The sequence below is a fragment of the Delphinus delphis genome, chromosome 5 (genome assembly GCF_949987515.2).
Source record: "Delphinus delphis chromosome 5, mDelDel1.2, whole genome shotgun sequence".
NCBI classification, from domain to species: domain Eukaryota; kingdom Metazoa; phylum Chordata; class Mammalia; order Artiodactyla; family Delphinidae; genus Delphinus; species Delphinus delphis.
In genome coordinates, this window is record NC_082687.1 from 8457353 (window position 1) to 8471118 (window position 13766).

At 39.0% G+C, this 13766-nt stretch overlaps 1 protein-coding gene across 1 annotated transcript in view; it reads right to left on the reverse strand.

The window, feature by feature from the left end:
- FAM13A (family with sequence similarity 13 member A) overlaps nucleotides 1–13766 on the reverse strand; it is a 336376-nt gene that overhangs the window by 130662 nt on the left and 191948 nt on the right. The window contains exon 7 of the mRNA XM_060011983.2: nucleotides 3607–3770. Coding sequence (XP_059867966.1) covers nucleotides 3607–3770 — 164 coding nt within the window. The remainder of the gene's footprint in view (nucleotides 1–3606; nucleotides 3771–13766) is intronic.

Here is a 13766-nt window from a genome sequence, read left to right on the forward strand (position 1 = left end):
AACACTTGCTGATAAAAATTCACATTTCTATTACATCTCAAGAAGCAATGGGACTATGTTTAAGATTTGAAACTAAGAAGAAAAAAGATCAAAGTCAGCCAACCTGGGAAAAAATACTGAACAAGGTCTAAACTCTAATAATTCCAAGTTATCAAGAACACACTGTTAGCCAAAATCACTTCTCAAAGCCCTAGATATCAAACCTGTTGTTGAAAAATCATAGGACACGTCATCATTCTGGACATTTCATACCAAAGGTTCTTTCTTGGTTTTATCTTTGTTGTTAACTGATATGGTAGCTCCGCTGAAAATCAAACTGTTATGTATAAATGTGCTGCAATGATTTTATTAAGAGGTGCAAAGAGAATTGCTTTATTTTTTGTTGTGTAAAGTAAATCAAACTTACCAGATCATAGGTCAAACAAGAATAGATTTTGCTGAATTTTTTTTTTTCTTTTAATAGGAGCAACTAAAAAATAAATCAATACTATGAAAAGCTCAGATGAATGCTTCTTGCCAATTCCTTGGAAAAGTGTTGGTAAGCCAAAGTAACTATATTTAGAGAACAAGGGCAGAGCAAAATACTTAATACAACACTGTCAACCTCTGTGGTTAAGACTGAGGCAACCAATAAACTGTTAAAGAGAAAAATGGAAACTTCCCTAAGAAAAGATTTAGAGAAAGTTGAGTGTGTGTACCAAACACAGGCACACTTCTTTTTTTCTAGCTCAAATTTATGAACTAACCAATAACTTGTTTTAGAAAGCAACTGCAAATGAAAACATCTTCGTAAGTTCGTTTTTGAAATAAAAATTGGCACAAGACCTATTCTGCTACTTCAAAGACATATAAAGGATTTAAAAGTTATTTTTAGTTAAATTCATTTTAATGATCTCCATTTGTCTTTTGATAACTTGTCAATCTATTAAGAGGTATATAAAAATAAAAAAGTAAAAATCTCTGCACAGACGCTCCAGATTTATGGATAGAGACAAGAGACTGAATGATCTTCTGCACGATGGTGGGTTGCAAGGTTTGACAGGGAGGTGTTGTCCTATCTAAATCTTTACGGTTGCCCAGCGGGAAGAAGTTACTTCTTTAAGACCGTACTTAAAAAAATAATTGGAAGGTACAGAAGAAATTAAAAAATACTAATATGCATTTGTTTTAACTGGAGATATGCTAACCAGAGGGACAAACGGAGGCCAGAGCAATGTTAGCTGTGCCTTCTCTCCATAATCTCACTTCTTGATTTGTGTCTCAGAAACACACAGGAATTTATAAAATGTAAGTCTGTTTCTATCGTTTTCCTGCTTATATTCCTGTAATCACCCTCTGTCACTTCTAAGAGAAAAATCCAAGCTCCTTAATATGGGGTACAGCTGCTCACGCCCTGACCTATTCATCTTCGTCTCTTACCCCACCTTTAGCCCCTCTGCCAGTCTCAGTTCCAAAATCCAGATGTCCTGTCTCCCCGCCGCACTCACAGCTCTCCTCCAAGCTGTCCTCACTGCCCTACGTGTCCTTGCACATGCGCTTTTTTCCTTCCAGAAGCACCCTTCTCTTGGTTTCCCTGCCCAGTACCTCCACGAATCCCACTAGCCTCAGTTCAAAAATCACCCTCATGGGCTTCCCTGGTGGCGCAGTGGTTGAGAGTCCGCCTGCCGATTCAGGGGACATGGGTTCGTGCCCCGGTCCGGGAAGATCCCACATGCTGCGGAGCGGCTGGGCCTGTGAGCCATGGCCGCTGAGCCTGCGTGTCCGGAGCCTGTGCTCCGCAACGGGAGAGGCCACAACAGTGAGAGGCCCGCGTACCGCAAAAAAACAAACAAACAAAAAATCACCCTCTTTCTGAAATTTCTGAACTCCGGGTCCCCACCTCTCACACGGCAACCTGCGGACGGTTTTCGAAGAGCCTTAAGAGAGGCACTTGAATGACTTTATCACCAGCCCATTTCACAGTGCCTGGTATGTAACAGGCACTTAGCGAATGTCTATTTAATGATAATTATGGAATTTTTACTCACTTATCCTCTGCCTCCCCTAGTGCAAGGCATATGTCTCTCATTCTCTGAATCCCCAGCGCCCAGCAAGTAAATGCCACACAACTAGATCTCAGTGAAAATTAATAACTGTTGAAGGAACCAACACTGTACCAGCCTCCAAGCTCTCCTCTCTCAATCAAGCCTGCATGCTGATGGAAGATTCCTTTTCCAACATGCCAACTTACCGTGGCTCCCATCACCTAACCCTACCCAGCTGGAACTCTCCCTGGTTTCCTGTTACCTGTAGCAGGAAGCGAAGCTTCCCGACCTCAGTTCTTCTGCACAGAAGTGCGCTTGCCTTGCAGGCTCTCTTCTCTCCCGCCTTCTTGTCTCAATTCAGGCTTCCCCTGCCTAAGCGAACTAAAATGGTCTTTGGGTCTGTCTACTACGTTAACCTACTTGTTTCTTAACTCCCCCATTTATTAATGAGCTGAAACGGTCTTCACAGGCTTTTTTTTTTTTTTTTTGTTTCCTGTGTGTCTTGCTATTGCCTCCCTCACTAGAACACAAGGTCCATGAACTCCAGGGTCTGGTCGGCTTGGTTCACTGCTGCACCCTCTGTCCTAAAGCACCTCCTGGAAGCAGAGGTCAAGTGCTGAACATCTGTTCAGTGAGGGGCAAGACTGAACAAGAAATAACTGCAGGCTGGCATTGGAGGTCCTCAGTGGCTTGGCCTCACCCCACCTCCCCAGCCTTTTCCGCACTGATTCCTCACAGGACTTCTGTTTCGTGTGTCCCAAATACGCTGCACCTACTCCTGCCTCCTAACTGGGCCCATCTACAAGAGCCTTGCCTTCTTTTTCTTCATATTTAAATTACCTTCATTTTAAAAATCCAGCTGGAACTCCATCTTTTCTATAAGGCAATCCGAAGTGGCAAGCTCTTTAACTGCATTATTTCCATAATGTCTTAAAAATCTTTCCATTCTTTAGGGCTCTCTGTCTTATACTTGTGATGACATTTTTTAAATTATAGAAATAGGTTGTCAGTTATAATAAAAGATGAAAAACCTTTAAAAGGAAAAATTCTGTATGTGAGGAGTAAATAAGGTTCAAGACCCCATTTTACCTATTTTAAGAAAATTGTATGCCTTTCTCCTCAAGTACACCACAGAAGTTTGCTTTCAGGTTTAACGTGCAACCTAAAGGTTAAAGGGCAACATTCAAAATCTGTGAGTGAGAATCGGTTCTAGTAACACCTGTGACGTCCACTTTCATTGCAAATAATACTGACCACTGAACATACTATGAAAAGCCATCTAAAAAATAACTCTTCCAACTTTTAATGTGAGCCTAGCACAGTCCGACTGACTAAATAATTTGTTTTAATCCATAAAATAAAATATAACCAACTAGGAATGCTTGTGTGATAAGAATGCTTCTGTGATAAGAATTACTAGTCAGAAATTTTTCAAAAGTTACAGTAGGTTTTAAATACCTGTACTGATCTGTATCCCAATGACCCCGGTGGTAGATACGTGCAAACATACCTGCACATGCGGGCCTGTGTATCAGCACAGATGATGCAATAGATGACGTGTAAACAAAGGAAACATGCTAACCTGGAGAGCAATTTGACAGCATTAGCATCCTCTGCTGAATTCATGTCATCCCAGCAGGAACTTCTCGGGCTTCGCTGCAGGCTGACCTGAGGAACGCCATCAGACAGCTCTGGTTGCGGTGCCCTGTGGGCCTGAATAGATCCCTCACTCCTAGATTTGGGGATCTAAAAAATAAAATAAAATAAAAAAGAGAAGCATTTTTAAAAGTCTTTCCAATTAAGTTATTGAAGATAATTTATTCGAATTTATTAATAATCTAATGGATTAATCACACTCCAGAAAAATATCAACCGAGGGAGAAAATTGAAAATGCATATTAAAAATTCTTATATAGCAAAGGGCACAGTGAAGGGGAGATACCAATATTTCTGAGGGGAACTTTCAAACCATTATGGCCCATACCCCTCTCCTGGATTCTCATACAAATCTTCCCCAGGCCTAACCTCTCCTTAGAATAATTATTCTATGTAATGAGAGATTATGAGAGTATATCAGACTGCAACCTAGAAGGAGAGAAGAAATAGTCAGAGAGACGCAGAAAAAAAATAAAAACGGCTGAGAACCACTGAAATAGAGAATGCCAATGTGAGAAAGGTGTCCGGAGATATTTACTACCAACAAGCAAAATACACACCAGTTGGCAAGTTTCTACTGTAATCCTCTGTTGTAGGGCAACGTATGGTGTAATAAATTTTGAATTAAGGAAATAAATAGGAAAAACACAACTTTTTTACTTTTCTTCTATCTCTGGAATCATGGGCAGCCCAAGTGCCAAATGAATACTGGGTATAGTCACTTTTCATATCTGAGGTCTCTCTGACCCCAGAAATACTTTCATGCTCTCTTATTTTAGGTCAGAAAAAATGAGAAAACAACCTGTATTCTTTTCCTAAAAATGTGTAAAAATCATGGCAGAATTTCAGGAAAGTTTCAAACCCTTGGATCAAAAGTATTCATTACACTGGAAGCTTTTCCTCATCTCTAGGACTTTTCTCTTGCTTGTCCTTTCATCTACAATGTCATGTGTTGATCACTGGCCAGTCACCAACCCAACCAAATCCTAAACTCCTTTGAGGTTGAGATAAGAATCCACTGCCCACAGAGCTTCACTAACTACCCTTAGGTCTAAATAACCTTTCCCAACTCTGAATTCCTGTAACTCACCACCACACAATCTACACTTGACTGCATGTCATCTGATACCGTAATCTTAGTTATCGCACGTTTCTAGGTCACGTGGCCTCGACCAGATCGCTCCTCCTACCTCGCCCTTCTCTTCTTCTTCTTTATATTATTTGTAACATTTTTACCAAGAAGTCTAGCAAAGTTTTGAACCCATTAATAACTACTTATTGTCGGACAAACACTCTTCAACTACAAGATATTCCCAGGACACTGACTGACCAAGAGGCTAGGATAATGGACAATTAAAAAGAGTAACAGACAATTATGGACATAAATATTTAATAAGTTCATATCACTGTGAGGATTACATGAAACTAATTTAGCAAACAGTTACATTTAACACAAAATAAACACTAAATCAAAGCTAGCTTTTATTAATATTGTTGTTATGTAAAATTTGCCCAAGTCTGATGAATGCCAATTAATTGTTCAGTTGCATTTCTCTGTAGAGCATTCGTAAGCTCATGAAAATCAAAGGGAAAATTTTTTTAAATTATGAAATAACTCTAGCTCATAGCTATATCTGCCAAGAATACTTCTAAAAGAAATACTCAGATAAACAGCAACACAACATGAAAAGTGTAAGCATCTGCTATTACATATTTCATAAAGGGACTCCTCTGGCATGTAATTTTTCATCAAAACAGACATGAAAAATCAATAAAAACCACTCAAAAAGCAGAACGATTTCCAATTAGTTAGCTTAAAAAAACTCACATCCACACATATTTGTTTTAATATTGAGAGAAAACTAAGAACAGTTGTTTGGCAATATTTCATGGTGTAAAATAATGGCATGACATTTTAGGTTCAGTGATAATTTGGGTTCTAAATTTGACTCAACAATTCACGTAAAAAAAATATTCTAAAGTAAAAAAAAGGTAATATGTAGCTTATTCCATCCTGCCAGTTTATATTAAAATAGACTCCATAACACCATAATAGAATTCACATACCAGCAACTACACCAGCTACATTTATCTAAGTGTATTTCCCAATGATTTAATTTCTATAGAAATAACAGACATGATTGTCGTTAACCATTAACTTTAAAATATAAACTCATTATTTATACCAAAGGAGTGCAAAGAATTCAGCTCGTGCACAGAACACGAAAATACTGCATGAAGTTTATGAGAACAAAATTGTTAGAAAACAAGTGGCTCAGTAAGTCTAAGATGACCAGAACTGTGGAATATATACACATTTTTAAAAGGAATGCACAATTTTTCAAGGTGATTAATGATATCTTCTTGAAGATGTACCTGGAAGACTATACATTTTCACTATAGAGATGATTACAGGAAAAATTAATAGAGTGATAAAATTTTAAAACCTGCCGTTTTACTGATGTAATTAATTTTAGTACAAATGTATTAACTTTGAGAAAAAGGAAGAGATCCCTTTCTTTACTTTAGCTGGAATTGAGCTTTTTAGGAACACAGAGTTTAAGCCTTGGCATTGTAATGTTGGTAGAGGAGTGGTTTTATTTCTGTGCTTCCAGGTGTCTATTTCGGATTGGATATAGTTCAGTGGTGGACTTGGAGACGGTGTTCAAGGCCCCTTGAACTCTCTGAGGAATATGACACCAGTCGGCCAAAGCCAAGGGTACAAAGCCAAGGGTACAAAGAGACATGTTATTACACTGTGGCCTTAGAGCAGGGGTTCTCACCCAGAGCCAGTTTTGTCTAGAGACATTTTCGGTTGCCATGAACAGGGGTGAGGGTATGTGATATTAGAATCTGGTGGGTAGAGGCCAGAGATGTGACTAAACATTCTATAATGCACAGGACAGCCTGCCATGAAAGAGAGTCATCTGGTCCAACTGTCAGTACAGCTGACGCTGAGAAACCTTGCTTTCAAGGGAATGGGGAGAAGAAATCTGTACGGAGGCAGCTCCTCTCTCTGTGTACACTTTTCATTTGTCATTGGCATGTAAACATATAACAGGCCCACATCAGCTCTGAGTTGAGCAGGAATGGGCCAAGAAGGCCCAGCAGGCCTGCCTTGTCTACACAAGAGTTGCTAGTGACTCCATGTGGTCCAGCCAAGCTCTGTGGGGTAAGAATTTACTGTAATAAAAATAAAAACCTTACTGTAACAAATGGGGTGAATGTCCTTAGAGAGACCCATCTGCAGCCTCATAACGTGTGGCTACGGTAGGAAGACGGCCAAGGGTTTGGGACACTGACTGGGGTAGGCAGCTTTCCCTTTCTACTGCAGATATGCAGGAGTTTACACCACGCTTTGCTCTTTTATTTGAGTGATCTTCATGATAACTTTTGGACTCGAAGGTGAAAACTATGAAAGCACCCCAACCATCTGTGAAAAACATTTTGCTAAGAATTCTGCCATTGGCTGTTTCAGATAAGGATCTATGCACATGCTGTGTGATTTATGTGTACAACTCAAATACTAGCAATCCCAGGAATCTTAAAGCACATTCCGTGCATGTATTTGCAGGTATGGAAGAGCCTAAGAAGTAATTTGAGATACTTCAGTATTCGAGGTGCCAGAGGAATAGAAACAAAAGAATAGTCTTTGAAAATGTAAAATCAGGAAATAGTCTCTTAGATGCCGTTGCTGTGACTGTTATGAACAAACATTCAGTGAGTGAGCATCTACTCTGTGCTAGCACCGTTCCAGGAGATTTACATAAATTAACCCATTTAATTCTTACAACAACCTGAAGAGGCAGGGACTACGATTATTAGCATTTCACAGCTGAGGAAACTGAGGCATAGTTCAAGTTGTCTGTCCAGTGAGGAAGTGGCAGAGACACAGTTACACCCCAGGGAGCCAGGCCACGGGACCTGTGCTTACCACTACTCTCTAGAGTTGGTCGCATGTTAAACGTTAGAATTGCAAGAAGAAAAGGCAGTTTTGGATAAAAGTCACATTATATCCCATAATGCAACCCATTTTCTTCTTTTGGGGGGGGCATTAGTAATTAAAACTTTCTTTAAATTTATCTCTCTGGCATCCACTGAAGCATTCTAGCAATATAATTTTAGGGGGAAGAAATTGAGTTTGAGGAAACTATACGGGAAATGTGTTCATTGTAGTTTATTTATAATAGACCCCAAATGTAACTAGTCTAAACAGCTAAATTACTATAAGGTAATCATGGCACATGTATATGATGAAAGAATATTCAGTCATTAAAATATCTACAAAGTTTTTACAGGACTGTGAAATAATTTTATGATATATAATATAGAATGAGCTCAGTTAGCAAATATATATGTACAGTTATACACACACACATATATATATGTGTAGGTATATATATATAGATGTATATGTCTCCAGTAATGCTTGGAACATCAGCATACTTGAAATATACGTGAAACAAACTCATGGTTACCAAAGGGGAAAGGTAGGGATGAATTAGGACTTCGGGGTTAACATACACACACTACTATATATAAAATAGATAACCAAAAAAGACCTGCTGTATGAAACAGGGAACTCAATATTTTGTAATAACCTATAAGGGAAAAGAACCTGAAAAAGAATATATATACATTATATATATGTTTATACCTGAATCACTTTGCTGTACACCTGAAACTAACACAACATTGTAAATCAACTGTACTTCAATTTAAAAAATTAAAAATAAATCAAAAATAAAACATACATGAATAAATTTCAAAGGCCAAAAATCAAATTCTGCCACAGTCAGCGCTATAAAGGTTTTAACAAGGTCTCCTCTTTAAAAACTGAACAAAGAATCCAGCACTTGAAAAACATGCTTATGATACCAGACTGATTTACCCTGATACAATGATCTGACTAAAAATAAAAGACATAAGAAAATAAGACATAAAGAAAATAATGTGGGCCTTAATATTTATCCATATAAATCTGTCACTGCGAGGGCACAACAGTGCCCTCTGTCCCATGGGCAAGTGTTGGGTGGGAGCTGTCTGCCCTGCAGGACTGAAACAGAGGAATGGCAGGTGAGTCAGAAGCAGGAGGGACTCAGTTTACTGGACGGGGACCAATCTCTCTGAAATTCGTAGCTCCCTTTCCTTTGTGTAGGTGAATGTTTCCTGATTATTTTAAGATTCTTCCTAGAAAAGTGATGTGCATGTGAATCAACTGCAGGAAAATTTATAACAGTAACTGAGCATACTATTATGAAATAGTATTGTTAATACTTAATTTTTAAAAGTTTAAGCGAAACAAACTTTAATGTTTTGGTCTTAGGAGTCACCCTAACCACCGGCCAGGTGCTATGCTTGCATTTTGAAATGACAAAAACTTTAAGTCTGTTCTTTTCATCATCAGGTACTTTGGGAGAAGATTAGAACAGGGCAGAAAATTATATTCAAGGCTCAATGATGAAGGAAAATTGTGATAGCAGGATGAAAGCAGAAAAGTTCATTTCTAACATTTAGACTTTCTAAATAAAGTTCACTAGACCTCCTCAATATCCTTGACCTTTTCTGTCTTCCATTTGTCATTTGTATGGAAGAGGACACAGCCTCTTGCTTTTTCTTCACGCTCATTAAACTCAACATCTTCATAAAAAGAAATGGTGAGATAACTAAGTACCAGAAAACAGATGTTTAGCTCTAATTTTTTTTTTTAAAGAAGACAGGCATTTCTAGCTTAAAAAATTAGAGAAAAAACAAAAACCTCTCTAAATTAGAAAAAATTGAAATAAGAAAAATTTTAAAAAGGCCATTGTTTTTGCTCAAAAATCTTTACATTTTGCTTTTCAAAAGTGAGGCTTGTTTACTCAATGGGAGCAATCAATTCTCCTCATAAATAACTCGGCCCATCTATTATGTGCCAGCCACAGTGCTAGCTAATTAATGGCCCAGTGGGTTTTTTTTTTTTTTTTGAGCAATTTATTAACATGCTTTAGGAAATTAGTTGTAACTAATTAAAATCTCATCTTGATCTAAATTTTAGAGTGGATCTGTACTTAGCATAAAATCATTTTAACTAAGTTTGTTAGAAAAATGACTCAGAGGTGAAAAGACAAAAATTTCACAATTAAAAAAAAAGTTTATCTTGAAATATAATAGATTAATTATGGTTTCACAGTGTGGCTCAAGCAAGTAACAAACCTCTTAGCATCTGACTCTCCTCAACTCTTTCCTTCTCACCTCCTCACTCCTCTGCAAAAGCTAAATGCCATCAGAGCAGAAATTTTTGCCTGTTTTGTTAACTGCTGTAGCCCCGCCTCCTAGAGCTGTACCTAGCAAAATAGTAGGGGACCATTACATGTTCCTATAATGAATAACCGAACAAACTAACTGATAGATTCTACCTTCCTTTCAGAAATACTGATGCCATGAAGCACATTAATTCCACTGTGTAAGCATTATTCTTATTCTAAAAGTTTTGTCTATATTCAGTTTCAAAATCTCTAAGTCAGTTTTAAAAAACAGCTATGGTACAGAAATGGGAAGAATCTGAATTTACAAAGCATAGGGATTATTAACGCAAGATTGGGGGCTGGAACCTGTCAATACATTTACTTGGCCTAAGTGGCCCCATGGTAGAGCCATCTGTCCTGGGACTTAGGCTCAAGTAAGTCTCACCATTTAGAAGCTGCTCATAGATAAATCTGCACATGGCAGTAAGGTGAGGCCTCTTAGAAACATCAACACAGTCCCATCTGCTATGTTACAAAGTCACTTGTTCAAGTTCCTGACTTCAGGTCTTTCATCAGAAAACAATTCAGGCCAAAAGTAACTGTGTGAACTGAGCAGTTTAGAAATTAATTAGAAGATTTCTACAGATTTTCATGCTATTAATAACATAAAAATTTGCTTTGAAAATTTTGATCATTTATCTCTGATGATCAAAACCAATGGTCAATCAATGGGAATGTTTGCCATCCAATCCCAAATGCGATCCTTTGGCCTCAAAAGTTCTTGCTAACTTAGAGGACATGATTACACAGGGTGATGGGGCCTTAAAACAAGATGTTCTCTGGAAGCTTGTTCCAGAGGGACACTACCGACACTAGCTGGAATGCCGTAAGCAGTGCTTCTTACCCAGGGGTGCACACTGGAACATCCTTTGGAGATTTAAAAAAAGTGGTACACTTGCTAAAATTCATCCCATCACCTCACTTCCCATTCCCAGGGAATATATCTGAGTTTCATCCTGGGCAGGTGAATTTTTAAAAAATCCTTAGAATAATGTGTGCTGCTGATTCAGAGTTTAAAAATTTGTCAAGTAAATAATTTCTCTTTGAGGTTTTTAAAAATTAGAGTTAAGATGAAAAAATAAACTTAACATTAAATAACTGAATTGCTTGATCACAGCTGGTCATGGTTATGCAAGAAAAATTAGGTGGAAAATTCAGAAATTAAATGATTATTTTAGAACCACTCAGTTTTAGAGTTGACGAGAGGTCTACTCCAATCCCTTCATCTCAGAAATGAAATCCAGGGGCCCAGAGAACTGACATGATTTGTCCAGAGTTGTACAGAGAGTGGGAAACTTGGCTATTAAAATCCCCTTCTCCTGACCGAAGTGAAGGTGAGAAATAAAGTAATAAACTGTAAAATCCAGGGCAAACTAACAATTAATGGTAGTGCAGCGCAGCAACACACCTCCTGTGGCCTGGAAGGAGAGCAGATGGCAACACCTAGGCTGGGAGGCCCGCGCTGCAGCCGTGGGGAGCCGTAAGCTGAAGCGTCCTGGGTCTGTGGTGACCTCGTAGAGCCTCATTACCAGTCCTGGCCTGACTTACAGGTTTTGTTCATTTGAAGGAAATATATTTCTATCTTGTTTAAGCCAATGTTGTTTGAGGTTTATTTATATGCAAGAACACCTAATCCAAACTGATGTAAGATTTTGCTCAAATGCTGTCTTATCAGTGAAGCCTTCTCTGTCATTACAGAATAAATAGCAAAATTCTCCCTTATGCCCCACTCCCCATTTGCCTGACCCTGCTTTATTTATTTCCATTGCACCCAATACCATCAAACACACTGTATATCTACTTATGTGTATTTATTTGTTGTCTTTTCCCCCAACCAGATGTAAGTTCCACGAGGGCAGGAACTTTGGTTGGTGTTGCAAACACTGTGGGATGGGGGGAGGGTGAAGAAAGGGCACGCCTCACTCTTAAAGGGAAATCCAACTGCTTACTTTTGTTGGTCAAAATTTAGTCACATGGTGACACACAGTTGCCAGGGAAGTTAGGGAAAGTGGTCTTATAGCTGTGCATCCGTGTACGCGGCCAAGGAAGAGAAGGAGACTAGATCCCGGGAGGCCACTAGCAGTCTTGACCACAGACCTAAAGAAATAAAGGAGTGTCTCAGAAGAATGTCTGGGGAGCAGCATTCCAGCTGGAGAGCAGTGCAGAGGTCCTGAGGAGGAAGCATGATTTCCAAGGCTGAGGAACAGCAAGGAGGCCACTGCGGCTGGCTGGAGACAAATGAGTGAGAACAGTGGCAGGAGGTGAGGTCACTGAAGTAGCAAGAGGGCCCAGATCACGGAGACCTTCAGGCATTTTAAGGACGTTGGCTTTTACCCTGCGGGGGTGGGGGGGTACTTTTAGAAGGTGTTAGACAGAGAAGAAACATGCCTGACTTTTATTTTGAAAGGATCCTTACTGCTACAGCGAGAAGACTGTTGAAGGGTCAGAGTGATTAAAGGAGACCAACTAGGAAGTTGGAAGTAACTGAGATGCTCGTGGGCTTGGATCAGGGAAACGATGAGATGACACCAGATTCTGTATATATTTTGAAGGTGAAGCCAACGGGATTTGCTGATGCACTGGACAGGAGGAAGGAGTCAAGGATGACTCCAAAGTTTTTGGCCTGAGCACTGAAAGAATGAACTGTATCATGGAGTTGGAAAAGACAGCAGGAGGTACAGATTTTGGCGAGTAAATCAGGAGTTTATTGCTCTGGACATGCTAAATTTGAGATGCACATAAGACAGACAAGTGGAGATGTCATGTAGACAGTTGGATATAGGCGTTGGAGTTGAGAGGCATGAACTGAAAATACCAATTTGCAAGTCATCTATATGTAGATGGTATTTAAAAACCACGTAATTGGAAGAGATCACCTAGGGAGTGAATCTAGATAGAGAAGGGAAGAGGATTAAGAACTAATCCCCAGAGCACTCGAGGTTAGAGAGGCAAGACTCAGCGTGACTGAGAAGTGGACAGTTAGGTAGAGGGAAAAACCAAGAGAGTGTACTGAAAGGCAAGGGGAAAGGGTTTCAACAAGGAAGGAATAAATACAGTTACCATATAACCCAGCAATTCCAAAACATATGTCCACATAAAGACTTGTACATGAGTGTTCATAGCAGCATTATTCATTATAGCCAAAGACTGGAAATAACTCAAATGTCCATCAACCGATGAAAGGATAAGTAAAATGTGTATATTCATACAATGGAATGTTATTCAGTAATAAAAAGGGATGAAGCACTGATTCAACAGAGCTGAATCTTGGAAACATTACACTGCGTGAAAGAAGGCAGACACAACGGAAACATACAGTATTATTCCATTTATATAAAATGTCCAGAACACATACATCTACAAAGACAAAAAGTAAATCATTGGCTACCAGGGACTGAGTGACGGGAAGTGACTGCAAACGAGTGTCGGGTTTCTTTCTGGGGTGACGAAATGTTTGGGAATTAGATAGTGATGATGGTCGCACAACTATGTGAATATACTAAAAATCATTGAATTGTAATTTTAAAGCAGTGAATTTTATGGTATGCAAATTATATCTCAATAAAGCTTTTTAAAAAAGGAAGGAGTGACCCAGTGTGTCAAATGCTGCCAACAGGGTGAATAAGATGAAAATTAAGACCTGACCACTGACTGTGGCAAAGTGGCATCATTTGACAAAAACTGTTTCACTCTGTAGTAGGATGGATTAGAGCGGTCCCAAAGAGAATAGAGAAGAAGTGAAACAGCAAGCTTATATAATTCATTGAGGAGTTCTGTTGTAAGGAATAGCAAAGGAAAT